Below are 27,888 nucleotides of genomic sequence, written 5' to 3'. Positions count from 1 at the left end.
GACGGCCCCTAAATGGATCCCTGCAGCAGGGCTTCCACACTGCGCATGCGTCACTGCTGAGGGTTGTGGGAAGGATATCGATAGTGAGACACATACAGGTTAACCGTTTTTGTGTCTCATGGCGGCGGCGCCTCTGTAATGTTTAACTGTTAAAAGGAAACTTCCAGAAATACCGCTGGTCCTAGAGTTATTACTAACAATTAGACGGAGCGCTTGATGATTGATTCATTCTTGTTTGTTTTTTCTGTATTTAATGTGTTGAAGCAGGGTAGAGAATAAGAAATGAGTTCCACCACGAACGTGATCCAAGTGACGAATGTGTCTCCCAGCACAACCTCCGAGCAGATGATAACACTATTCGGATTCCTGGGACAAATCGAAGAGCTCAAATTGTTTCCGCCTGAGTAAGTAAAATATTTGATAAAAAAAATATAGGCAGCAGTTTAATACAATTGGAAAAACGTTGTTTTAGTCACCGAAGATGGTGTTAAGGAATAGGGCCTTCTGTGGCCTGCACGAAAATGAAAAGCCTGACTTCAGTGTATTTGTTTCAGCTCCCGCCGCTTGCTTAGACGTATTAGGAGCGGTCTCTACATTAGCGAGTGCAATCTACATAGTAATAATACCCCTTTCTTTAAAACTGGAATATAACAAATAAAATATTGTTAGCCTAACATGTATTCTGCTTTTGAAATTAATTATTAAAAGCCTTCCCTGTTCTAAGTTGCTTTACGCTGTAACTGCGCAACATTTGAATGCATCTAGTTAGAACCCCGTATGCAACGAGAACAATAATCTACTTGTAAATACCTACAGAACAAAATGCATTGGCATCAATGGTATTTTTAAATTTAAGTCTGGCCAGTATTCAACATTGTCGTCGGTGATGTAATTGATATGAGATACATGTTCAAAGTTTTTTTCTGTCTACGCTGATTTCTTTCACACGGTTTGATTGACCTTTTGGAAAATCATTCTCGAGTTGCTGTGAAAAATAAACATCCTGCTGGCTGCTGTAAATTGCTGCTTTCTTTATTTATTTATTAATTTATTAATTTTAACCCGCAGTATGTGTACATTACCATAAACGAATACCGCTTATTAGGACATTTGCCCTAAAATATTTTCTTATTTGGCGAAAATAGACTATGTGAAAAAATGATTAACTTATGTGTTCTGTGCTTTTGCTGTTTTTCACCTATGGAATAACAGCTGGCTGCACCACATAGCAACTGCAGTTAAAGGTAGGAGGCTCAAGACAATATCATCTTGGTGCTTTTTACTACAAACCTAAGAAGTCATGTGTGACAGATGGTGTTTTGACAATTGATTATTAACAATATTAACCAAGCACTATGTCTTGTATACAAGATCAGGTAACATTTGAGAAGCCGGTTTAACAAGCAGTAATTTAACATACAGAATTATAGCCAAAGTTCTAAACAATTCCGTTCCACACACATGTATGGATTGGAACAAAATATTTAGTAACCATTCATGGAATTTCTGTATTTCTTGCACAACAAATTTGTATTTTTTTCCAGTGAGTCTCCCTTGCCAGTGACTTCACGTGTCTGTTTTGTAAAGTTCCATGAATCTGATTCGGTGGGAGTGTCTCAGCATTTGACTAACACAGTCTTCGTGGACAGAGCCTTGATAGTGGTGCCATTTGCTGAAGGTTTGTGCTTCGAATTTATTTTTGTGTGTTTTGGTCTGATACCCCCCTGTAAGTTTGGCATTAAAGAAAAGTTAAATTAATGAAAATCTAATGCAGACCCTTGGCATACTGTAGAATATAGACTTCTGTAACTGTTTAGACACTTGCAAACATTGGTTTTCAGCAAATCAACTTGAATGAATTAGGAGTCTTTGTGTTGTACAGAAGATATACCACTTATTCTTGGCTTTGAAGATGTTGCATGTCACCCATGCTGTTAAAGCACCAGATAGTGCATCATATTTGTTTTTGCATTCAAACATTTTGGAATGTTTTAATGTGCACATTTTCTGAGTTGTGGTGAGAATACCATACAGTATACCAAGGACTGATAGAAGCTGGGCTTGCTTGGAAGAACATGATATAGTAAGCGAGTAAATTTCATCTGTAACCATGCTTTTCCCATTTAGAATATCATTATTAAACTTTTCTCTCTGTTATTTGTGTGTGTGATTTTTGTAGTGGAGAAGGCAATTGCAGAGCCCCCTCCTTGATGACTGAAACTGTGGGTCCTCTGCAGCGAACAGGGGATTGTAGACATTTACAAAAGGCCAGCAAGCATTCGCGCCCCCCTGTGTTTTCCTGGTGTATAAACACTTAATAACTCTTCTCTCTTTTTTTGTGTTTTAGTGTTTTAATCAGAGAGGAATTGTAGCAAGTTAAACCACATCTTTTTACATTTAATTTTATAACAGTGCATCAATTTAACTGAATCTGGTATTGAAACTAAAACATCTGAAACAGTAATTGTGTGTAGATGTTTTCAAAATTGGTAGAATAACATTTATATTTTTTTAAATCCAGCATTATTTTAGGATTTTTAACAATTTTGCAAGTTCAGTATCGGTCATTTTAAAACATTCAGCAGTCGTAAGTTTTATGTGATTTTATATTCTGTCTAATGTCATAGCAATTGGAGCTGCTATTAAAAGAAAATAGTTAGAATGAAGATGTTAGGGCTAACATGCATAGCAGTGTGCATGTGTTGAGATTTATTAGGGCCTAGATTTGTAGTTTTATTTTTTATTTTTTGGTCTCCTAGTAAACCTACATTTTCACCTGTCAGCATGCCATTTAAATATGGTGTTGGCACATGATTATTTTATGGGCTCTGGGCATTTCATAGTCATCCATTGTAGTTGAAATCGCGCATTGATCTGTAAGTCCTTTGCCAATATCACTTTCTCTAATAGAGCATACATGATCAAACCAAATACACTATGTTGACAGGGAATGGGACACAAGAAGTAAATTACAGTACTATACTGTAGAATGTTTTGATGAAATCCACTCCAACTATTGTAGAAAGAAGGGTCCAATACCTTTTTTTAACAGTGGTTTTTCTTTTTTTGTTGTTGTGTTTTACAGTTCTTTTTCCTGGTTCAGCCAGACCTATTTACCAGGCCCTGCTGAAAATACCACCCAACAGTTTTGTCTTCTGCAGCTAATCCAGTTTCTCAAGTGCCCTTTTATATGTTGTATGTTTTTTTCTAAGATGGTAGACAGTAAGGTGATTACTGATTTTATAAACCGCTATGGGATAGAATTTCACAGATTTTCTTGGGGGAATCTTGGGCACACATTACATGCTAATGAGGGGGCTTTTGCTGGCACTAAACCTTTCTATTTTGAGGGCATCCAGTTTTCTGTGCTCTTGTAAGGGGCAACAAGAATGGAGGATCAGAGGCCTGTTGATGCTGTTGGCAATATGTTTTTTCTTTTTCTTTGCCTATTCGGAATCAGTTTGCAGTCGAGTGACATAACGTTTCCTTTAGCTCGTATGTTATTGCACCAGGTAAGAAATAAAAAGACCATGCTTCTGTGTTTTGAGAGATCCACGTTGACAGACTGGCACAACGTAGCCTACTTATCCATAAGTAACCAGCAAAAGCCCAGGAAAGGGAATCTCTAAATTTCAGTCTGTTAAATGTATTTTACCTGTTTATGGTAAGTGTATACAATTCATAATGAACTGTACCATGCTGTTGACCCCAAAAATCATAAACTCTTTTGTTTTGTGTATCTTGATTTTTCTGTGTGCTTTATAGCGAAGCAGCTGACACGAGTCGCTTGTTCATAAAACATCTTTTGAAACTTGAGAGCACACCCCACTGGAGAACCGACTGTGCTTGCTTACGTTTGGTTCATGACTAAAAAATCAAGTACAGGTGATAAAATCTTGGCAGTGTTAACCAACAGTAGTGTGTATTGTGATATTTATTTTTCTATTCGTTTCCAGCAGTAATATATAGAATCAGGTAAACTTTTCAAATTTGCACAACTCTGGAAAAACATTTTAATGATAACATTACAATTTTATAGTTCGAAGATTAAGAATAGTTTCAAAAACTAAGGAGCAGATTCTTCTTTTTCTGGGTGTATTTGTGTATTTTGTGATCTTGGAGTACATTTTAATGCTTGTTTGTTTTTCTGCAGGAGTAATTCCTGATGAGGCTAAAGCTTTGTCTTTGTTGGCGCCAGCAAATGCTGTTGCAGGGCTGCTTCCAGGGGGAGGACTTCTTCCTACACCAAATCCACTAGCATCGGTAAGTTTAAAATTGTTGTGGCCTTGGGGCTCCCGAGTGGCGCATCTGGTAAAGGCACTCTGCCTGGAGTTCAGGATGCGCACTATAGCCTAGAGGTTGCTGGTTCTGGTCCAGGCTATTCCACTGCCAACTGTGGACAGGAGTTCTAGGGGGCTGCGCACAGTTGGCCGAGCGCTGCCTGGTGGGGAGTGTCTAGGTCAGCCAGGGTGTCCATTGCTCACCGCGCACCAGCGACCCCTGTAGACTGGCCGGGCGCCTGGTGGCCTGCCTAAGCTACCCGGAGCTGCGTGGTCCTCCGACGCTGCAGCTCCTAGGTGGTTGCATGGCAGGCCCTCAGAGTGAAAAGAAGTGGACAGCTGACGGCACACGTTTCGGCGGACGCGTGTGTCCGTCTTCGTCCCTCCCGAGTCAGCGCGGGGGCGGCAGCTGTGAGCAGGGTTGAAATAAAAATAATTGGACATTTCAAATTGGGGAGAAAATAAGAAAAATAATTGGCGATTCCAAAATTTAAAAAAAACAAAAACAAAAACAAAAAAAAAAAATATTGTGGACTTACAAGGATTTGGGGTTAAATGTAGTTTATTTGACAGACCTCAGCAATAATTTGTTTTATTTTAATCAGATTGGAGGCGTTCCTTTGTCAGCTCTGGGGGGTCCCACACTTGACCAAGGCCTTGCTGCGTATGGGTTGCAAGGAGCAAACTTAAATTCTCAGGTAAGGACTACTCTTGAAGTTGATATGAGAAGCATTAATGCTTGTTCAGCAGATCAGATTTATCAAGGTTTTTATACCATAATGCAATTGACACCTTTTTTTTGGGGGGGGGGTATCTGTTACAAGATAAATACCAAACAACTTAGGCACACTTAAGTTGTAACATGTTTCTTTGGTTGTCTGTTTTATAGCATTAACAGTTTAATTTTGCTTGCAAGATGCATTTGATGTGAAAACCTTGATAAATTTGGCCCTTTGTCTGGAAGACAAACATTGATTATTGGGTGAACTTGCACAGTGTATGGTGTGAAGTAGCATTCATAAGGAGTAAAATAAGATTATACTCTGTATGCATTTTCTGGATGGTACATAACTTCAGTGTTTGTTTTGCTAGTCTCTGGCAGCAGATCAGCTTTTGAAGCTCATGAGCAGCGTGGACCCAAAGTAAGCAAATCCTTCTTTCAATGCTATTTAAAGTTTTTGAGCGTGCTTTATTATATCCACTATCAGGGGTTTTCAACCTTTTTAATATTTTTTTTTAAACTACCTCCTCTGTCGGGAGGTTTCAGCTAAAGTACCCTTTACAATTTTCGCTCACTGAATGGTACCACAGTTGCAATAGCACATTTCTTTTTTTCCCCGTTTTATTTAATATAATTTTTCGCAAGAGTTTGGGACTGACAAACTGCTGGTTTAGCACAGAATACCAAACAAGGTTTAATTCTTCACTTAATTGCATGTCTTTAAAGTGGTTAAAGAAAAGAGCTTGTAACCAGGAGGTCCCCGGTTCAAATCCCACCTCAGCCACTGACTCATTGTGTGACCCTGAGCAAGTCATTTAACCTCCTTGTGCTCCGTCTTTCGGGTGAGACGTAATTGTAAGTGACTCTGCAGCTGATGCATAGTTCACACACTCTAGTATCTAAGTCGCCTTGGATAAAGGCGTCTGCTAAATACACAAATAATAATGTCTTTGGATGCTGGAACACTGGTAATCGTTATATTCGGTAAAGTTATTATAAATACAAAATAGTATGCACTGTAAATGTTTATCACGTTGCCATTTACTTCCCATCTCGGCATAATTGTGTGCCATTTAAAATGTTTACAATTTCAAAAAGATTAACCTTGATAAAACTATAATAACTAACAATGATAAACTTTTTTTTTATTAACCCTTTGCGGTCCATTTATTAACTGCGCATCAGGCACGCCAGGTCTAATTAATTTTCACACGCGCAGTTAATTTTATACGCGCTGTTTAAAAGTATTTTTTTTCACAGTCAAACGGGTTTAAATGGCCCTGCATATCAACAAAGCACTCACTAGGCATCTCCAGCACCGCCCCACCCTTTTGTTTGCTATAGCGTTCACCTATGTAAGAAATAAATAATAATAATAATAATAGTCGTACATACCGATCGATCATCTCCGGATCACTCGTTTTATCACCAAACTCCTCAATAATGCGATCCAAGTCATTATTTTATTATTATAACATCTGAAAAAAGCTCTGCAAATGTCCATGATAGTCTCTGTGCGCTGACGCACTCAGCCAGCTTGTTTACTATGAACGCCCCATTATCTGATACCTGATACCATGTATGACTATTCATGAGATACGCTTTTTTTTTTTTCCCCGACTTGTCTCGGCTCCTGTCGCTCCCACTCGGCAATTGAATGGTTTTCTCGGCTTTTTCCGGAGAAAAAACGACTAAACACCCGTTTATTGCGTTGCTATAATGATGTCAGACCCAGTCCGACAAAGGACCTGTGAGGAATAATTGCAATGTCGGACCCAGTCCGACAATGGACCGCAAAGGGTTAAAGCCAGCATGAAGGGACTCTAACTTTGTCGCTTTGCACTTTCTGTAGACTTGTTTTCTTCCTTTGTTTTTCTTTTGCAAATTCAAGCAGACGCTATTGCTAAATGGAGCCTTGCCTAATAAATAAAACAAAAAACATCAAAGTATGTGTATTGTGATTATGATTTATGTTTACCCTTGTACCATTCAGTTACTGGAGCATTTATACTCCTAAAATATCCTTTACTGATACGCCAAGTTGAAAACTGCAAAATTCATCAGCATCACAGAGCGCTCTCCCATAAGCACAATCGCCAGGTGCCTGCTTCACCAACCAATAATATATATCGGAGTGGAATCCAATTGAAATCATGCATACGTATAGGTGCAAAGTGATTATGGAGATACATGTATTTTTCATGGAGAGTTTAATTACTTGATAGTTTAATGAGATATGTATACTTTTTTACAATGTTACAAGCAAGAGGTGCTGACTGTTTAAAAACTTGTGCTGCAGGTTGAATCATGTGACAGCAGGACTAGTGAACCCAGCAATGAAATCGGATGCCTCAAGTAAAGAAATAGAGGAAGCTATGAAGAGAGTCAGAGAAGCGCAGTCCTTGATTTCTGCTGCTATTGAGCCTGGAAGTGTGTACTTAATAACCTACATTCATATCTGTATTTGCTTGTTCATATATATCGCACATAGTTTTTTGTGAATTGTGTGCTGTAAATTAAATGCATATTGAAAATTACATGTGTTAAACAATTTTGTATGGCAGAAAATATCATTTATTCAAAATAGCATTAAGTTGCTTACTAGCTCCTGTCTAGATCAATTTTCTCTATTTTCTTCTACTTTTTGTTTAATATGTTGTATTGTAAGCATAATCTTTTGAATCATAAGAATAACAAACCTGTATTTTAGATAAGAAAGACGACAAACGGAAACATTCAAGATCCCGATCCCGATCTAGAAGGCGAAGGTCCCGTTCCCGCTCCAGACATAGGTATGATTGTCAAGGGCTAATTAAAGAGCCTGTTTTGCACATTTATAGCCCCAGCAGTGTAAATAAGCTTGTGTTATTAAAAAAATAAATGCAATCTTGTATTGTAAAACATGGACACATTTGACTTTTGCACAAAAGCAAACAACTTTTGTTCTATCTGAAATGGCTAAATGCATGTCCCCCAGCGATCTTATACTGTACGTACATAAATGTGTTGCACTTCAGTATTTCGTGTATCTTGAAAACTGCTTATTCAGTTGTGATGAAACTTTGTTATTTTTGTTTTAGACGTTCAAAGAGCAGATCCAGACGAAGGTCACAATCCAAATCAAGAAGCAGAAGGCGATCTAAAAGTCCTAGGCGTCGGAGATCGCATTCTAGAGATAGGAGCAGGCGTTCTAGAAGCAAATCCAGGTATATAACAAGCATTCAAGTGACCGTCTTTTTTTAAATGTATATCAACAAGAATTTATCGAAGTGGTTACTAGACATGATTTGACTAATAGTCTATGCCACAAATGTATATTGTTTAAGTGTATATCCCGCTTAAATGTATTCAATTACAAAATCCATAACCAATGCTGTATCATTAAATTGACCCTGTTTTAAGTGTCATATTATAAGTGTATATTCCTGTTTTGCTGTATAGCAGTGAGTCATACAGTTAACTGAGTACATGCATTGTGAAGTGATGTAAACAGGCTCTGCCCCAGTGTCAGGAACGCTTTCAGTACATTCTCGCAATAAAGTGACTGCAAAATGGGGAAACAAAGACTTTTAAGAGACTGTAAAGGACTATGATGCGCTAAAATGAACACATCATTTGTTAAAGGTACATCAGTAATGATTTCTGTTCAATTTTCAAGTAGGCCAAAATTACATGTAGATGTGTGAAGACTATAAATTAATACAATTTTCAGAATGAACATGGTAAATTGTATAAATATATCAGCATAGCACATTAAGGATAAGTGGTGTATTTTTCCTGATCAATCACATTTCTGATCTTGCTCCAATGCAGGGATAGAAAGAAAGAAGAAAAAGAGAAGAAACGCTCTAAAACTCCACCTAAGAGCTACAGTACTACCAGAAGATCTCGAAGTCCTAGCAGGTATAAATATTGAAGAATGTGTACCTTTTAGTTTTGCTGTCATGTTTTCACTAAGTGTTTTGAAAGTAAAGTAACATTTGTATTCTGTGCAGGGACAGAAGGCGTAGAAGAAGTCGCAGTGTAACTCGATCTCCTAAAAAGTCACCCAAAAGGAAGATCTCCAAATCACCCTCACCTAGAAGGTTGGTACTGTTCTCTAGGCCTTACAAATCTACCTGGCTATTTTAATATTTTGTTAACAAATCATTTGCAATAATTAAATAACCCTTTTTTCCAATTTGTATACTTGTTCATTTGAATATATAAAATTGCCAAATCAAGCAGAAAGCCACTGATATTGAAAATAAACAAATGTAATGAAGTGTTTTGACACATGCAACTGTTCACACACTATACTGATCACTGGGTCATCTATTTATACATTAGTCCCTTACTAAACCAGACATGTCACGAGACAGACAGGTTGTCTGAAATAGGTGTCTGGTTTTAAAAAAACAGTGCTGCTTTTATTTAAAATGTGTAAATCCATTGAGCTGAAATAACATTGTGTTCTCTGTATACATTACATAATGTAAAAAAATAAATCTGTAAGGCCAATGCAGTTTACATTAGTAAAATCAAATGACTACTTAGCGCATACTTTTGCTGCTTTGTACACATTATTGTACAGTGTAAAAGATGAAAGTAAATGATTTGTGCGCATTCTTTTTTTACCGTGGCCTACTTAGTATACAGTGTAACACTAAATAGATCATGGTGCAGCATTGACGTGTTATTACAGTACCTTGTATACCGGATTCTGCCGAGTCAGCGCCCATGTTTGCACTATCGCCCCACCCCCACTATTAGCTGAATGTACGTTTTTCAGTGTAATAACCATGTGCAAAAATAAATCAATAAATAACCATGTGCAAATAATGCCTGAGATTTCAAATCTCGCACTTCAAGTGAGTAGAACAAGCTGTGCAGTACAGTAGTTGCTCTGTGCATTGATTGAATAAATTGTAAGCACTTTTCATTTTGGATCCGACAATGGACTCTGAGTCCGATTGATTACCCTTTCCTGTTAGCTACGATCATTTTTTTATTTATTTTTTTTAACAATAGACTTCAGCCTTAAAGGTTAATGTGTGTTTTATGAAGATTAAAATGCCATTATAGTGGACTTATGCAGCACCCTTTTTTCAGGCAAAGCCTTTACTTTTAATTTCACTATTTAACACTAGAACGGCCGTGGTTATACTCGTACCTAAAACTGCTGCCTGCAGTCATGATGATGGTTACATTTTAACCCTTTGCAGTCCATTTATTAAGTGCGTGTCAGGCACGTCAGGTCCAATTTATTTTCACACGCGCAGTTAATTTGAGACGCGCTGCATATCAACAAAGCACTCACTAGGCATCTCCAGCCCTGCCCCACCCTTTCGTTCGCTATAGCTTTCACCTATGTAAGAAATAAATAATAATAATAGTCGTACATACCGATCAATCATCTCCTGATCACTCGTTTTATCACCAAACTCCTCAATAATGCAATCCAAGTCATTATTTTATTACTATAACATCGCGAAAAAGCTCTGCAAATGTCCGTGATGTTCTCTGTGCGCTGATGCAGTATCAGCCAGCTTGTTTCCTTATGACCGCCCCGTTATCTGATGCCAGGGGCAAGTATGACTATTCATGAGATACACCCTTTTTTTTTTGTTTTGTTTTTCGACTTGTCTCGGCTCCTGTCGCTCCCACTCGGCCATTGAATGGTTTTCTCGGCTTTTTCCGGAGAAAAAACGACTAGAAACCCGTTTTTTGTGTTTTTTTGAAGATGTCGGACAGGGTCCGACAAAGGACCTGATAGGAATAATTTTATGTCGGACCAGGTCCGACATAGGACCGCAAAGGGTTAAACAACATCAATATTAAAATGAAAGACAAACTGTCGGATACAACTCAAACATTTTATTCAAGTACATCATATCAGACATCTGCACAGTCGAAACGCCGTATTTAAATGAACAATTAAAGATAAAAGGGGTTATTTTCTAACTTGCCACATATAAAGCACTACTTCAAAAAATGAAAAACTATAATAAAATAAACATTTCAAAAGAAACTAGTGTGTAAACAGGTACATGTACATACAAAACTGTAAAAACAAGTCGTTTTTAATTTTAAACGAAAGTATGTTTTCTCTTGTGTGTCACTCAGTGCAGCACAGAATCCAGGTTGAGCTGGTGCAGCCTGCTGCTTTGCAGTTTTCTGATCGAAATGTTTCTGCTAAAGCGCTGTGGCTAGCTTCAAGATGAAATCCCTCCTACTGATATTTTCCCTGGTGCATTCCTTGTACAAAACAAAGGAATTGATGGCTGCCAAGTCCAGTAGAGATAACAACAGGCTTCTATATAAAAATAGAATATTGTAGGTTATATTCGAAATAAAAACGTATTCTAAAAGGCAGTCAAAGGTAAGAGGGGATTATAACTTTTTTTTGTGATCCTGCCTTTCAAACGCCATCAGGGCATTTAATACATGTATTTAGGAAAAGTCAAGAACGGACAACCATGTATCTTTCACACACACACAGAGCAATTTAAATTATAAAAGTGAAAACCGTAAAAATGACTGCCGTGGCAGTTCTAGTGTTAGTAAATGTTAACCCTTTGCAGTCCATTTATTAATTGCACGTCAGGTCCAATTTATTTTCACACGCGCAGTTAATTTGAGACGCGCTGTTTAAAAGGTTTTTTTTTTTCCACAGTCAAACGGGTTTAAAATGCCCTGCATATCAACAAAGCACTCGCTAGGCATCTCCAGCCCCGCCCCACCCTTTCGTTCGCTATCGCTTTCACATATGCTAAGAAATAAATAATAATAATAGTCATACATACCGATCAGTCATCTCCTGATCACTCTTTTTATCACCAAACTCCTCAATAATGCAATCCAAGTCATTATTTTATTACTATAACATCTCAAAAAAGCTCTGCAAATGTCCGTTATAGTCTCTGTGCGCTGATTCAGTAGCAGCCAGCTTGTTTCCTTATGACCGCCCCTATGTGATGCCAGGGGCATGTATGGCTATTCATGAGATACGCCTTTATTTATTTATTTTTAATCGGCTTGTCCCGGCTCCTGTTGCTCCCACTAGGCCATTAAATGGTTTTCTCTGCTTTTTTCCGGAGAAAAAACGAGTAAAAACCCGTTTTTTGCGTCTCTTTGATGTCGGACAGGGTCCGACAATGGACCGGATAGGAATAATTGCAATGTCGGACCAGGTCCGACATAGGACCGCAAAGGGTTAACAGCACTTCTTGATTCTGAAGCGTAACTGTGTGTTGTGCCTTTTGAATTTTAAACATGCCTATTTCTAAACGTAATCGATCTAGCTAATGTTAAAAATATTACAGTAATATTGCTTATTTTGCCTCTGTCTTGAGTCAACGCCCCTCCCCCCACTTGCCTTATCAACTCTACCCCCCTGGGGTGCTGACTCTGCAGAATCTGGTATATACCACACACACAGAAGTAAGTCTTTTTAAAATGTACATAGAAAATTAGAGATGCGTGACTGCAAGTAAAACACATTGCCTACCTGCTGCTTTTGTGTCTGTCCGTATGAGTCAGACTTTCTTGCAAAAGCAATTAGACTTAAAATTCAGAATTATTGTAGTCCATATCTTGAGTTTCGAACCACTGGAGCTCTTCAGTATTTCTGAAAGTTTCTTGCCCTTTTCCAACCGTGTTATCACAGTTTAAACTGTTGTCGTTATATGCCCTTTTAATCATGTACTTAATTCTAGTGATTTAGTAGGCTACTTGTATCTGTTCTCCCTGTTTTCATCCTGTCTTTGGTATAACAGATTTTTGTGTGTCTTTGGATCATGCAATTTAATGATCCAACGTTGCACTTAATTGGATATTATTGGTGGACATTCGTTGTCCGTCATATCCGAATGTACGGCATACTGGTGTTTGTATTGGCGAGGGACGACTAATTGAAAATATGCCTGATATGCACATGTAGGAACAGTAAAAGTGCATACCTGTTCTTCCTCAACAAATGTGTACATTTTGAAATGTATCACTTTTTAAAGGGGGAAAAATCTGATGAGGTAACAGAACACTTAATACGACTTTTCTTCAGGCACAAGAAGGAAAAGAAGAAGGATAAGGAGAGAGAGCGAGACAGAGGTAGAGAAAGAGAGAAGGAACGAGACAGAAGCAGAGATGAAAGGGAAAGATCAACCAGCAAGAAGAAGAAAAGCAAAGACAAGGAAAAAGAGCGGGAGAGAAAATCAGACGGTGAGAAGGGAGATGTTAAGGTATGTAACTTTAGCTTCTATGGGATCATGGGTGATTTAAGTGTTATTACAAATTACTTTTTAAATCAAAGGAAGTACAGACTTAAAATAGATGTGTAGTAATTAACAATTGTAATGCATAGACCAGTGATTCACAGTATTGCATTTCCCCTTTCTACTTTAATGACTTTATATTGAAATGCTTGATTGTAAAACATAAATATGGCCAACAAAGTGCTTGATGTCAGTTTTTTACAGATTAGGAACATCTAATTGAAATGGTTGTTCTTTGATCTAAGAGGGTATAGAGAACTATATTTTGTAATTGGTAAATGAGTTATTTCTGCAGACCAGTTAGCTATTTGATGGAGGTTAATTTATAATTGTTTAATTAACACAGCGCTCTAAACTGGGACTGTTGCAGGCACAGATGACTAAGGGAGAACAGAATGAGGTATGATGGGTTTTTGATTTTTTTTGTACAATTTTATTTGTGGTCTGCAGAAATATTGGTACTAATGTCAGCATTCTGCAGCAGAGAACAGGCCTAAGACTGGGGCGACGCTTAATTTTTCACTATCGATATATTCTCCAAAAAAAATGATACATCGATTTAATAGATGTTATGAAAGGGTAAAAAAAAAAGTCATACATATGGAGCTGTGGATTACTGTGTAATATTTCTAGTAGCGCTTTAAAAACTAATGCGTATTAAAGTGTGTGTGTTTTTTTTATATATATTTATATCTATATCTATCTATCTATATCTATATATATATATATATATATGTGTATATAATATATATATATATATATATATATATATATATATATATATATATATATATATATATATATATATATATCGTGTTGATTTGTACCAGTTGGGGGTCAAAGCGAGAAAAAAAAAAAAAAAATTAAATCCATAACAAGTCACAGTAAAGTTGTCCCTGTCCACAGCAGTTTAGTAACAAGTGTTACATTTTAATTGTGTTAAGGAAAATGAGTGTCCACATTTTTGTATTCATTTAAGCTATGACTGGCACTTGCTTACAATCTGCCCAGCATTACTGAATACCTGCTCACTAGGGACTGACATTGCAGGGATGCTTAATCAAGACACAACTTTTGGAACGATCTTGGGTGTTTTTCTTTATTTTTACTCGGGGTTAGTTCAGATGAATAAATGTGGATTTTTTTTTAAATTTAATCGCATTAAACGATCATGCAAATTAGTTGTGTTACTGGAGTATCCCAAACATTACTTTCTTTACTTCCTTGCTGTCTTAATTTAGAAAATAATTGTCTGAAACATCGGAAGGCTTTGTAGCTCGGTTGATACAGTATTTGTAATTGTAGCACAACGCTGTTACTTTGAAGACACCTACACAGGTCCAGTCCCATCAGTAAACACTCGCAGGGGGGGGAGAAAGTGAGCTCAAGGGCAAACCTGGGCAGCAGTGTGGAGTAGTGGTTAGGGCTCTGGACTCTTGACCGGAGGGTCGTGGGTTCAATCCAAGGTGGGGGACACTGCTGCTGAACTCTCTACCTAGATTGCTCCTGTAAAAACCCAACTGCATAAATGGATAATTGTATGTAGAAAATAATGTAATTTGTATGTAAATATAATGTGATATTTTGTAACAATTGTAAGTCACCCTGGATAAGGGCGTCTGCTGAGAAATTAATAATATATATAATATAGACCTGAGGGGAGCAGAGAAGCTCTGCGCTCAATGCAAAAAATAATTGCAAATGTAATAAAAAAAAAAATAATAATAATTTCCTTTGCTTAAACCTTTTACACAAAAAAAGATGCACAGGCTTGACTGTCAATAGTTGTCGAACGATACGATGCATCGCCTCAGCCTTAGGCCTAATAAGGGGATCACATCCCCAGAAAGTATTTGTTTGGTTAGTAAGAAATTGAGTGCAAAGATAATGTTTTGCTTATTTAGACTGCTAGACTATCCCCATTGTCTTAAAAAAATAAAATAAAAATAAATAAAATTATATATATATGTGTGTGTGTGTAATTTTTATATATATAATATATACATATACACACATACACTACCGGTCAAAAGTTTTAGAACACCTCCATTTTTCCAGTTTTTATTGAAATTTACGCAGTTTAATGTCTCAGTGTACTCTGAAATTAAAGCATAGAACAAATAAACAATTGGAGATAAAAAAGAAATCATGGAATCGTTTTGTTTAACAAAATTGAATCTAAATTTTTGACTCAAAGTAGCCACCTTTTGCAGATATAACAGCCGAACACACTCGTGGCATTCTTTCTACAATGGAAATCAAATATTGTTCGGAAAGTTCTTCCCAACACTGTTGCAGAAGTTCCCACAAATGTGTTGCACTTGTAGGTTGCTTTGCTTTCACCCTTCTGTCCAGTTCATCCCAAACCAGCTCGATGGGGTTTAAGTCTGGAGACTATGCTGGCCATTCCATGATTTGAAGCCTACCGTCTTGTTCTTTTCTTCTAAGGTAGTTGTGACATAGCCTGGAGGTATGTTTTGGGTCATTTTCTTGCTGTAGGATGAACCCCTGACCAACTAGGCGTATACCAAAGGGTATTGCATGGCGCTGCAAAATGCTGTGGTAGCAGTTTTGGTTCAGGGTGCCACTCACTCTGTGCAAGTCGGCGACTCTGGATCCAGCAAAAGAGCCCCAGACCATCACGCTTCCTCCTCCATGTTTGACAGTTGGTGTCACACACCGAGGAACCATCCTTTCGCCTACTCGACGGCGTACAAAAACCCTGCGTGATGAACCGAAGATTTCAAATTTTGATTCATCGGTCCATAAGACCACCTTCCAGTCTTCAGTAGTCCACTGGCGGTGCTTCATGGCCCAGGCAAGCGTCTTTTTCTTATTTTGCCATCTTAGCAATGGCTTTCTTACTGCCACTCAACCTGTCAAACCTGCAGCTCGAAGTCTTCTCTTCACAGTTGAAACTGAGACTTGCTTACTTCGACCAGTGTTAAGCTGTGCTTGAAGCTGTTGTCCTGTGAGCCGCTTATCACGCAAGCTGTTGACTCTCAGAAACTTGTCTTCTGATTCTGTTGTGGCTTTGGGTCTGCCAGACCTCTTCCTGTCAGAGTTTCCTCCAGTTTCCAAGTGCCTTTTGATGGTGTAGGAAACTGTACTCACTGACACCTTGGCTTTCTTTGCAATTTCTCTAAAGGAAAGACCTACACTTTTAGGGTTATAATGGTCTGTCTGTCTCCCTTTAATTGCCTTTTTCTCGACATGAGAGCAATATACTACTTCCTGCAGTACAATACTGTCCAAATAATGCTTAAGAGGGTGTAGTAACAGTCTGTTCCAACACTGCTTTTATACAGACCGAGGGTTTGTAAGTAATCAACAAAAGTTGGGACACCTGTAGGAATTGTTAGCATCAACTTTTCAAGGCTTAATTTACTTCCATTGCTGCAGAACAGCTGTAAGTTGTTAACCCATTACTTGTTCCCTGAAAAAGGCCTTTTTGTATAACTCTGAAATGTACATTATTTTTCAGTTTTTGGTAACCTAAACTTTTTTTTTTTAACCTCTGGCAGTTTACCGCTTACCTTTGTACCATTTCAGGTTATTCACTGGACTTGAACTGCTTAAATTTCAATAAAAACTGGAAAAATGGGGGTGTTCTAAAACTTTTGACCGGTAGTGTATATATAAAAAAGGAAGATATATAAATGTAATGCTTTTAATGAGTTTTCATATTCGCATGATTAACTTTAAATTGTGTTCATGGAGAAACTTGATGAGAAACTAAGCATTAAACTCATCCATCAGGTGACAAGAGATTATGATGAAGAGGAGCAGGGGTATGACAGTGAAAAAGACAAAAAAGAAGACAAGAAAGGTTCAGACTCTGTTTCTCCCAAGGCGAAGGAATCTTCAGTTGATGATAAAGGAATGGGGGACACAGTAAGAGAATCAAAAGTGAATGGTGATGATCATCATGAAGAAGACATGGACATGAGTGACTGAATGCATCTGTTGCCTGCCATGTGTTTAGCAGTGCTTATAGCACATTAGCAGACATGCATCAGTAGCATTCCTTTTAGCTTTTTTTGTTTTTTCAAATGGCAGCAAGAAGAATATACTTGGTGCCTGTAGAGTGTTGGTTGGAGAGCTGCAGTCTTAAATGTACAGTTTAAAAAAATGAATACATCTGTTGGAAACATTACATCATAAATCTGGGAGACTAAACCAGTTGGTTTCATTTACAGTAGATGGAATGCCCTGTGTGCATGGTGGTTGTGAATTATTTCCATTTCAATACTAAAATACTGTAACATCTTTCATTACTGATTTTGTCTAATGGGGAGTCACATGGTTATTTCTTCTGTTCAGTTAGTTATAAATGCTCGTTATTACAAGTGCTTTTTGTTTTTTCTATTTCTGTGCTTATATAGTGAGTATACAGATAGGTAATGCTATCTGTTAAATTTTTTGAAAGTGTTTCTTTACACATGTGGAATTATCATCTTATGTAACAAAATGCTGTTTCAAAATAAACAAGTAATGTACAGCTATTACACTGGTGGGTATGCAAGCTGTTGCCATTATGTAAATACATATAAACATTTCACTTTGTTTGAAAATGACACATCCTGATATTAAATTCTGAGCCTTGTGACAGTAGTTTTGAGAATTGGTTGTCATTAACTGCCCTGGTCTGATTTATTTATTCTTTTTAATAAAGCTCTACTTGATGTATTTTGTGATACTCTTTTAATGTACACATTCTTGATCTTGTTGCCCATTGCTCACTGTTGTATTTGGAATATGCACAGATCTGATATTTGCTCAGTCTTGTGGAGTGTTTTTTTTTTTTTTTTTTTTAAACCCCATATCGGTTAAAAATTTGTTGTGGGTTGTAGTCTGCTCTCTGTTCATGTACAGTTTATGAAGTGTTTTACAAGTAAATATCTTTAATAAAACCTCTTCAAAATAACCATTTTACTTTTTTGCCTAACAATACATACTCATTTTTAGTCTATAGATAGATATAGATATACAGTGCCTTGCAAAAGTATTCAGACCCCTGACCAATTCTCTCATATTACTGAATTACAAATGGTACATTCTGCTTGATATTTTATTTTAAAACACTGAAACTCAAAATCAGTTATTGTAAGGTGACATTGGTTTTATGTTGGGAAATATTTTTCAGAAAAATAAACTGAAATATCTTGCTTGCATAAGTATTCAACCCCCCCACATTAATATTTGGTAGAGCCACATTTCTTTGCAATAACAGCTTTAAGTCTTTTGGGGTAAGTATGTACCAGCTTTGCACAGTGTCAGAGTGATTTTGGCCTATTCTTGGCAGATTTGCTCCAGGTTGTTCAGGTTGGTTGGACGACGCTTGTGGACCACAATTTTCAAATAGTGCCACAGATTCTCAATGGGATTGAGATTAGGACTCTGACTGGTCCACTGTAGGACATTCACCTTTTTGTTCTTGAGCCACTCCAATGTTGCTTTGGCCTTGTGCTTGGAATCATTGTCCTGCTGAAAGGTGAATTTCCTCCCAAGCTTCAGTTTTTTAGTGGACTGAAGCAGGTTCTCTTGCAGTATTTCCCTGTATTTTGCTCCATCCATTCTTCCTTCAGTTTTAACAAGATGCCCAGTCCCTGCTGATAAGCATCCCCACAGCATGATGCTGCCACCACCATACTTCACTGTAGGGATGGTGTGTCTGGAGGCATGGGCAGTGTTAGGTTTGCGCCACACATAGCGCTTTGAGTTTTGGCCAGAAAGCTCTATCTTGGTCTCATCTGACCACAAAACCTTTTCCCACATCACAGCTGGGTCACCCTCATGCTTTCTGGCAAACTCCAGACGTGCTTTCAGATAGTACTTTTTGAGTAACGGCTTCTTTCTTGCCACCCTCCCATACAGGCCAGTGTTATGCAGAGCTCTTGATTGGTTGACTGGTGCACCATTACTCCACTCCCAGCCACTGAACTCTAGCTCCTTCAAAGTCATTGTTGGCCTCTCTGTGGCTTCTCTCACAAGTCTCCTTGTTTGAGTGCTGAGTTTTGAGGGACGGCCTTTTCTTGGCAGTGTCTGGGTGGTGTGATGCAGCTTCCACTTCCTGATTATTGATCCAACTGTGCTTACTGGGATATCCAAACACGTGGATATTATTTTGTACCCTTTCCCTAATCTATGCATTTGCATTGCTTTATCTGTAACTTCTGTAGAATGCTCTTTGGTCTTCATTTTCCTTCAGATTCACAACCTGACCAATGATCCTTCAATAGTGGGGTTTTTATCCAGAAAATGTGACAGCAACTTTAATGGTTCACAGGTGGAGGCCAATGGTAAGGCAATTTCTTTCATCTGTGTAAACTGGGAGCTTCCACAGCAAGATATTTCAGTTTTTTATTTTTCTTAGAAATATTTCACAACATAAAACCAATGTCACCTTACAATAATTGATTTTGAGTTTCAGTGTTTTAAAATAAAATATCAAACAGGAGATGACAAAAGCTGGTCTGTATTCTCAAGCAGCATGAAGGAAAGTTGTGGAGTTACCATTGTTTTTTTTTTTTTTTAGTGTAAAATAGTAACTATCTAGTGGGTTAATTACCTTTTTTGTTACTTCAGCTCTTGGCACGGCACTGGCTGACAATGTGATCATTACTAATAAAAGTAAAGGACTAGTATGATGGAGAAATTATTTTTTAGTGTAGAGACCATTAAACCCCCAAATTTTGGTTTTAAAATACCTGGTGGGGTTATTTTAGCAGTTTTGTTTAGACATTCTCATGTTTGATTTCTAGTTCATACCATAGTCTTAGAAAATAGAAAGTCATCGTAGACAACATTTGTGACATGAATGGTCTGGACTTTGGAGATGGCACTGCTGGTAAAAGTGTTTTATTTTACTTTTTTTATAGAATTTGGCAAATTAAAATGTAGAGGGGTGATGTATATATTTAGTAGTGACTGTTAAGATCTACTATATTGCCTGAGCATGATGATGCATGTAGTCTTCCAATTGAAGGATAGAAATGCTCATATTGTAAACTGCTGCGATCCATTACATTTTAACTGTGAGTTAGACTAGCCACAGGCTAAATGGGAACATACTCAGGGATACCTGTATCAAACAGCTATGCAATTCTGTCCCTAAAACAATGGTTGTGATCAAATAGTAGTCAGAAGTCTAATGGTGTATTGGTACTATATATTTCAAAACTAATTTGGTATTACTAACAATAACAATTAATCATATTACTGTGTCATACTGCTAATACGGAGTAAAAATTAAATATTCTTTTAATTAGAACCAGCAGAATGGTGAATGTTATACCTTACCAGTAATGCCTCATTGACTTTACTCTTCCAATTCGTCAACCAAAATAAAAAGGACATTTTTAAATACTGTTTTATGGAAGCTATGCAAGCTTATAGGTGTCCCTCAAAATTGATTTTAGTTAAGGGTGCAAAGAAACACATTGTTTTAAAAACAACAAATCCCTTTAAAACTTGTGAGGTATATTACAACTTTATTACTGTACACATCTGTAGTGATTATTTAGTGACTGGGGGTTCAAAATACATGAGGTGGTCACATTCTGTGCCACTTGAGGGGGTTATTTCACAAAGTGAAAGGGTTGCGCAACATTCATTATACAACTTGTTACCCACTTTTTGGTAACAGCAGTGAAACATCCAAAAGAAAGGATTAGCATGTACAAGTTTCCTGTAGCACTAAACACTGGAAGCAGTCACACTAAGGCTTTTAATAAAAACCTCCCTTACATATCAATCTCTTTATCTTGCAGCAATACATTATTACACAATGCATGTAAAACATAAACAGAAATTAAAGAGATTGTGGTAACAAAGAACCAAACCAAAAATAGAGGTATTTACACCCTGGAAGAAAAATACTTGTTTTTACAACCTTTAAAAATGTCATTTACATTTTACTTAGTTGAGGATTTTTACTCAAGCTAGCAAAATGCATTCCCATTACTATTTTGTTACTTAGTATACAAACTAATTTGAAAACAAGGCTTAAACGAATATTTATAAGGACACCGTCACTGTCAGGGAGGCATTAAGACATTCCATTTTTACAGTTGTTCCACATGAACATATTCCATTGTGTTTAATATCAAAGTTAAAGGATAAAAATGGATGAACAAAACAGCACCCATTGCCCCTTTTGTTTTTAGTATGGTCCATAAGGGCTTACAATGAATGCTGTTTTCATATCCATGTAGTTGATACATTGAAGCACCTGGAAGCTCCCAATATGCTTTGCCGCTAGAAAGGGCAGTCGATCTGAAATGTTACAATGTAAGGTCCTACACAAGGTATTAAGTGTCCAATCACAAAAGAGGCATTCAGGTTAAAGGTCAGGGAACCGACTAGGGTCCTCCTTAAAGTCACTGGGAATAGTGAAGATGGAGTCTTCAAACTCATCATAACGGAACTCCTGAAACGTCACAGTGGCTGTTATGGTAGGAAACACAGGGATATCTAGAAAACAAATGCTCAAGGTTAATAAACATCATAATCAAACATGCCATTACATATAGCGTTGTACAATACAAGTTGATATCTAGAGATGTACGGCTGCCCTGACCTCAAGTGGAGTAAAAATCAGCTTGTATCGTGCAGCGCCGTATACTAGTATATTTTTATAACAGGTAAACCAGAATGATGAAATACTACAGATAATCAATATGATGTAATTTCCATCTAATACAATTTCAGATGGTTGTATCACATCAATATATCTGGATCTACTATACACAACGCTCCAGAAAAGGTTTTGGGCCAATTTAGACACTATGCGTAAAATGTATTTTGGGTGAGTAAAATGCAATATTACCTGTGTCACGAGTACTTCCAATAAATACAGTACACCCTCACTAGAACACCCTTATAACGAACCTGGCCCCTGGACCCCAAATAAAAAAAATAAAATAAAAATAATACAAAAACACACACTGTCAACAGCCTGGTCTGTACGCATGGGGTGCCACCTCCACAGTGAAGTCAACTATTTTGTCTTAATAAAAAGCGCACATCAAACTTCATGTCGGGTTGATTTGGAATAAAAGCTCAGTTTGGGATTCTTGCTTGTTGGATTAAGATTTGGTGCACTTTGAAACGATTCATGTCAGATTGATTTTGAATAAAAATTCGTGATTTTTGCTTTTTGTACTGCGTTTTAATTCTTTAACGAATAGGATAAAGCAAAGGTAGAACACTGCATACATGAGACCAACAGGTACATGTAATTCCACTTTTATTAACAATCTCATTAACTTTCTCCAAATCGTTCGTTTTGATTGTCCTTTTGCTATAACCAACCACTTGATATAACGAACAAAAGGCTTGGACCTCAACAGGTTAGTTATAGCGAAGGTGTACTGTACTTTAATGTTAACTTGTGGGGTAGGCATTAACTACAGCCTTTGAACTACTGTACAAAAACTTACAATAAAACCTTATTTCCTTATTTTCCATCTGAAAAGAAATCCAACAACGTCTTTTTTGCAGCCATTTAGTCCTGCCTTTACACTCAGCCCCATTGATTTCCCCATTGATGGTTACGCGCATATTACTCAGGCACCATAAAAGCTACCTACCTGGTTCATGGCTTGTTTAAAAGTACAGACTTGGTGCTTTCCAATGACGTATTCAGTGTGTTTACGTGGTGCAACACACAGGAATATCCCCTAGAAAGTGCCCTGAGGGCCTCAGATCATTCTTAATGGTTAGGTTTAGGATTAGGTATTGGGTTTGAGGTTAGGTTTTAGTGCAGGGGTTGCTTAAGGTTATGGTTGGGGTTGGTTTAGGGACAGGGTGGCTTGATTTCGTAGAGTTGTCGAGCTCTGGAAGTGAAAGGTGGGAGTAAATGGCAAATGTCCTAGAATCATCTGATGCCCTCAGGACCCTTTCTAGGGGATATTCCTTGACGCTGCGTATGTGGTACTCCAAATCAGAACTACGATCGCCTGACATTAAGCCCCTCATCATGTGACAGAGTTCACAGCTTAGGTTTCATTTTGAGTCGATTGCAGCAGCTAGAATGAAAGGGGCGGTATCGTTGGAAAGCTTAGAATCTCAATACCAGCAATAACCACATACGTAGCTCAGTTAGAGATAGGGCGCTAGAAAACTGCAGGCTTGGAGACAGACACCGTGACAGAGAGTGTTTTATCCATTGTGTTTGTGCCAGGCAGGAACTGCTTTACAAAGTAATGGGACATGGCCTGAGTATGTAAATTGTATGCAAAATCTCTTCAGTGTTACATATTCTGTTTTGTTCAAAACAAAGTTGTGATTATGCTTGCTTGTTTTTCATCCAATTTGGTTCATTCAGCCCCCCCTTCATGTCATATTGAAGTTCAATGGTGTAGTGCTTTTTCTAGCCATCTATGATTAATATATATAGATAGATAGATAGATAGCAGTGACCAAACTTTTTTTTTTTTTTTTGGAAAAGTGTTTATTTATTTACATATATGCTCATCTCTACCACATACAGTATGCCTGATCCTGTTGAAATTTTGTGGCCTTTCATTTGATATAAGTTACATGCATGCAGCAAAAACTATCCAGTAAAAACAGTGAAAAATAGGCGGAAATAGTCTGTTATAGTCTGAGAAGTTGCTACTCTCGATGTAGTTAGTTACTGCATTCACCAAGGTCTCCTCCCACTAGTACTAGACAGTTACAGTTTTTTTTGTTTTCTGTAAATCTTCCTCTCTCAGTTTCTTGTGCTCTCCTTTTCCAAGTCGACAGACACGCTCCCTAAAGATGCACCCATCCCCCAAAAAATGTCCAAAAATATTTTTTAAAAACAGTACTGACACTGCACTAATGCAAATAAAGAAACGATAATATTGTATTACTTATTGATTGCCTTGCTACAGCAATATTTTTATAAAAGCAAACCGACTCCAAACACAGAATATGTGTGCTATCCTGGGTTTCTCTAGCTACTGCTTGCAGTATATTAACAATTGACCATTGAGATGCCAGGAACCAACGAAATAAACTGTGCAGCAAAATTGCTATATTTTAAATATAATGCGCAATTCATATTTTTTCAATGAGTAAAACACAGTATGCAGCTTATCTGGAGTGCTGACTAGACATTATATATGTAAATATATCGTATAAAACAGAAGAAAAAAAACACATCACTTACCAAGTTTTACTGGGAATCCTGGTGGGAGTTTCATTTGGACAAATTCTCTGAGTTTGTTAAAGTGCTTAAAAGGTGCAATAACCTCTAAAACATTTAGTAACCTACAGAGAATAAAAAAAAACAACAGAACGGTCAAATAAATAAGCATCATAAAACATAATAAAAATTAAAAAGAAGGAGGCCATTCAGCCCATCTACATGCATCAATTTCATAGTAGCTGATTGATCTGAGAACTTTGTCAAGTTGGATCCAAGTGATTCTGCCTCAACAACACGACTAGGTAGCCCATTATATACCCTCGCCACTCTGTGTGTGAAGAAGTGTCTCCTTCTCTCTGTTCTAAGTCTATTTCCATTTAACTTCTAGCTGTGTTCCCTGGTCCTGGTTTCTGTACTGCACTTAAAGTACTGGTTTGGGTAAAAAGTTACACAAGTGTGTTGCACTGTATAGATAACTCTTACAGTAGTCTAAATTATATATATTTTTTATTTTTATTTTTTATCTGTCATTAAAAAGGTATGTGGAAGATGATATGTTGTGCGATATCTTGTACAACTTATTTTCATCTTCAGCTTTTCCCCTTTTAGTGTTAAGCTCCCAAGAAATCCTTCTCACTTACGATTCAATGCCCAGAGGGAAATCCTGACTCGTTGCTACAGTTGCTTTAAAATTCTTCTTGCTCTCTTTACAAACCAGTTCTCTGCCAAGATGAGGGGCTCTACAGAAAAGGGTACATAATATACATATATATACACATATATATATATATATATATATATATATATACACACACACACACATATATATATACACACATACATATATATATATATATATATATATATATATATATATACACACACACACATATACATATTATATATATATATATATATAAAAAAAACCATACATTTCTGTATTTCCTAGACAATCCATCATTCTAATACAATGCTTTTGTGTTGCTTCCCCTTGTATTAGCACCATGTAATAGTTTACCAGTAGATTCAAATATTACAATTAGGGCTTCTTATTTTCACCCTTGATGCAAAAAAAAAAATCGGTGTACAGCCAATAAACACCAGAAAACACTGGACAAAACAGTGGAAATGGTTACGATTCATGTTGACTATCCGTTTCCTATTAAAAAAAAAAGGACTACTTTAAACCCCCCAACTACTGTGTGGCAGCACATTCCTACATGTCTATTGGAGACTCCGCTTGCGAGATTTAAAACAAGATTATAATTAGGAATGGAGGCTTTTTCACAGGATTTAAAGCTGCATTACAATTAACAGAGGATTTAAACAGATGATTTGTGGCAAAATCAAAATACATTGCCTACGCACAAAAACCCCATAAGAAAGTGCCCGTGACCACAAGGATTTTGTTGTGGAAGACAACAAGAAAGAAGGTACAACTTAAGTGTGCAAGTACTGTCGAGTAACTGCTATACATTTTAACCGAAAACAATAATTTCATACAGTATATAGAAAGCAAAAGCCACGAAAAAAACCTGATTTAGATAAAACTCGAAAATAGCTAAAAATAAGCACCAAAAAATGAAATTCATAAAAACAGAAGCCCTAATTATAACTAGCTGAAATATTATTAGTACCTTTATTTTTATTTGTTGTTGCTATTGTAGAAAACTCAAACAGCATTATAAACTTAGTATTTTCAGTAGATTGCTAAGCAAGTTGGAAACAAATATAACAATCTAACAAATCTAAGCAGGTTCTAAGAAAGTAAAAACAGAAAAGCCACTTACTTTCCGTTTTCAGCAGAGATATACTCCTCCCAGGAGATAGTGTTTGGAGTAGGTTGAGTGAGGGACTGTCGTCGGACAGGCTGCAAGATATAAAAGTAGTTCAATGAAAGTACTTTTACTTTAGTTTTCAGAACCACACTATGCATCTCTAATAATATTCCTTTATCCTCTCTGTTGCCTAAACTAGTTATTTGTAAAGTACGTATGTAGTTGCAAGTCTATAAAGGCTTACAAATCAGCAACTTATCAATAATAGTGTCCTTAAAACAAAGAGTAAATGAAGCAAAAAAGTGTTTGTACAATTTTGAACACTAGGGGGCACCAATGTGTTATTAAAACAAATCAAGGTAATCCACAGCCTTTCACACAGCTTTGTTACCAAATTCCATTACACCACATACTTTATGTAACAAATTGTGCCATTAAAGATTTATTAGAAAAGGGGTTCTCAACCTTTGCAATATTTCATATGTAGCCCTATAACTGTCATTGGGTATAATAATTACCTTTCAATTTGTATCTAGTGAGCCACATACCCAATGACAACATTCTATACCATGCTGCATTCATGAAAGTATAATAATCTGGAGATATATGGAAGATCCTCTGCATCCATCCATTTGTCACAATTACACTATCAGATACATAAGGGTGTACTGTAAGTCAAAGTGATCTGCTTTTTCAACCAACTTATTTGATGTAAATTGTACTCCAGTTTACATTTTGTGTATATACTGTGGTGGAATTGTAACATACACTTCACCCAACACAATAGCAATTTTTCTGATGTGTTTCCAAGCAAAATAAACAAATTAAACTTTCCACTGATCTGTGCTTAAGACAGATTCCTCGCAGATGATAAGCTAAACATTACAGGGAATGTTAGAAATGTACTGGAAGGCTGAAATGCGCTTGGCTGAATAAGCAATTCCACATGCATTATAAACTCAATCATTATTTCATAAACTCCCTTGTGATGTGCAATCTTCAGACTGTCTTGTATTTCATATGCAACCCTGATCCCCCACAAGAACTAATGTGCAGCAATCTCCATAAAGCCATGACTAAAAAAACAAAATACTACTAAACAGCTACTCAGTTTCTACATAGCAGAGACCCAACGTTTAAACTCTTTGCAATGTCAGCGTGTAAACGTTTAAAAAGTATCTACATACACACACACACACACACACACACACACACACACACACTTTATATTACATTCTGATACTGACAGCCCTGGTTAGTATTTTCTAAGCAAATACACCCTTTTAACATCACAGACTTGCTTTTTATTGCCATCAGTAACTCCATCCACAATAATTCTGAATGTTTTCATTTCAAACTGTCAAGCATTGAACTTGTGTTTTTGTGGTACGGCAATTTTGTTTGGCATAATTATTTATATACCACAGTTTTCTCTTCCGGTTCCTCAAAATACTTCCAAACGTGGACTCTTTTCCAAACGCCATTTTAAATATCGAACAAACGCCTGGCTTCCTTTGTTTAGAGATGCCATTTTAAATATAGAACCAACTCAGAAAAAAACGCTGGTCATTAAAGTTAATTAACCCCACGGTTAAAACACACACAGTGCACCAATGAAGTGCTAGATCGACCGAGAATAAAACCCACCCCAGTGTTGCACCAATTAGAAAAGCTACTTGGAGGCAATTGTCAAACCCCTTCCTTTCAATAATATCTG

At 37.1% G+C, this 27,888-nt stretch overlaps 2 protein-coding genes across 9 annotated transcripts in view; one reads left to right on the top strand and one right to left on the bottom strand.

Annotated features, from left to right (window-relative positions):
- The first annotated feature begins 39 nt into the window (after positions 1–39).
- Positions 40–18,180, top strand: LOC117417363 (serine/arginine-rich splicing factor 11-like). Of its 6 annotated transcripts, XM_059034713.1 has the most exons (15): positions 273–404; positions 1,213–1,244; positions 1,545–1,678; positions 3,766–3,885; positions 4,154–4,263; positions 4,886–4,978; positions 5,373–5,422; positions 7,301–7,431; positions 7,712–7,793; positions 8,082–8,207; positions 8,815–8,904; positions 8,997–9,086; positions 13,043–13,220; positions 13,600–13,653; positions 17,013–18,180. In XM_059034713.1, the coding sequence occupies exons 4-15, from the start codon at positions 3,864–3,866 to the stop codon at positions 17,208–17,210; spliced, it is 1,224 nt and encodes a 407-aa protein (XP_058890696.1). In that variant the 5' UTR covers positions 273–404; positions 1,213–1,244; positions 1,545–1,678; positions 3,766–3,863; the 3' UTR covers positions 17,211–18,180. The 6 variants fall into 6 exon arrangements, with proteins under 6 accessions (XP_058890695.1, XP_033885366.2, XP_033885367.2 ...); XM_059034712.1 differs by lacking the exons at positions 1,213–1,244; positions 3,766–3,885 and adding an exon at positions 40–98 and having other exon boundaries at positions 268–404; XM_034029475.3 differs by lacking the exons at positions 1,213–1,244; positions 3,766–3,885 and having other exon boundaries at positions 103–404; positions 13,624–13,653.
- A 2,546-nt stretch (positions 18,181–20,726) lies between these two features.
- Positions 20,727–27,888, bottom strand: part of LOC117417328 (ankyrin repeat domain-containing protein 13C-like) — a 65,954-nt gene continuing 58,792 nt past the window's right edge. For 2 of the 3 annotated variants that reach the window (XM_059034710.1, XM_034029395.3), the window contains 4 exons: positions 26,184–26,263; positions 25,035–25,133; positions 24,415–24,515; positions 20,727–21,728 (listed from right to left, as the gene is read on the bottom strand). In XM_059034710.1, the coding sequence (XP_058890693.1) occupies positions 21,598–21,728; positions 24,415–24,515; positions 25,035–25,133; positions 26,184–26,263 (411 nt within the window). In that variant the 3' untranslated portion in view covers positions 20,727–21,597. Of the gene's footprint in view, positions 21,729–23,710; positions 24,015–24,414; positions 24,516–25,034; positions 25,134–26,183; positions 26,264–27,888 lie in introns of those variants that run through there. The other variant, XM_059034711.1, reaches the window with a different exon arrangement.

The sequence above is a fragment of the Acipenser ruthenus genome, chromosome 12, assembly GCF_902713425.1.
Source record: "Acipenser ruthenus chromosome 12, fAciRut3.2 maternal haplotype, whole genome shotgun sequence".
Classification (NCBI taxonomy): Eukaryota; Metazoa; Chordata; class Actinopteri; order Acipenseriformes; family Acipenseridae; genus Acipenser; species Acipenser ruthenus.
This window is presented reverse-complemented; position numbering and strand designations above follow the sequence as displayed.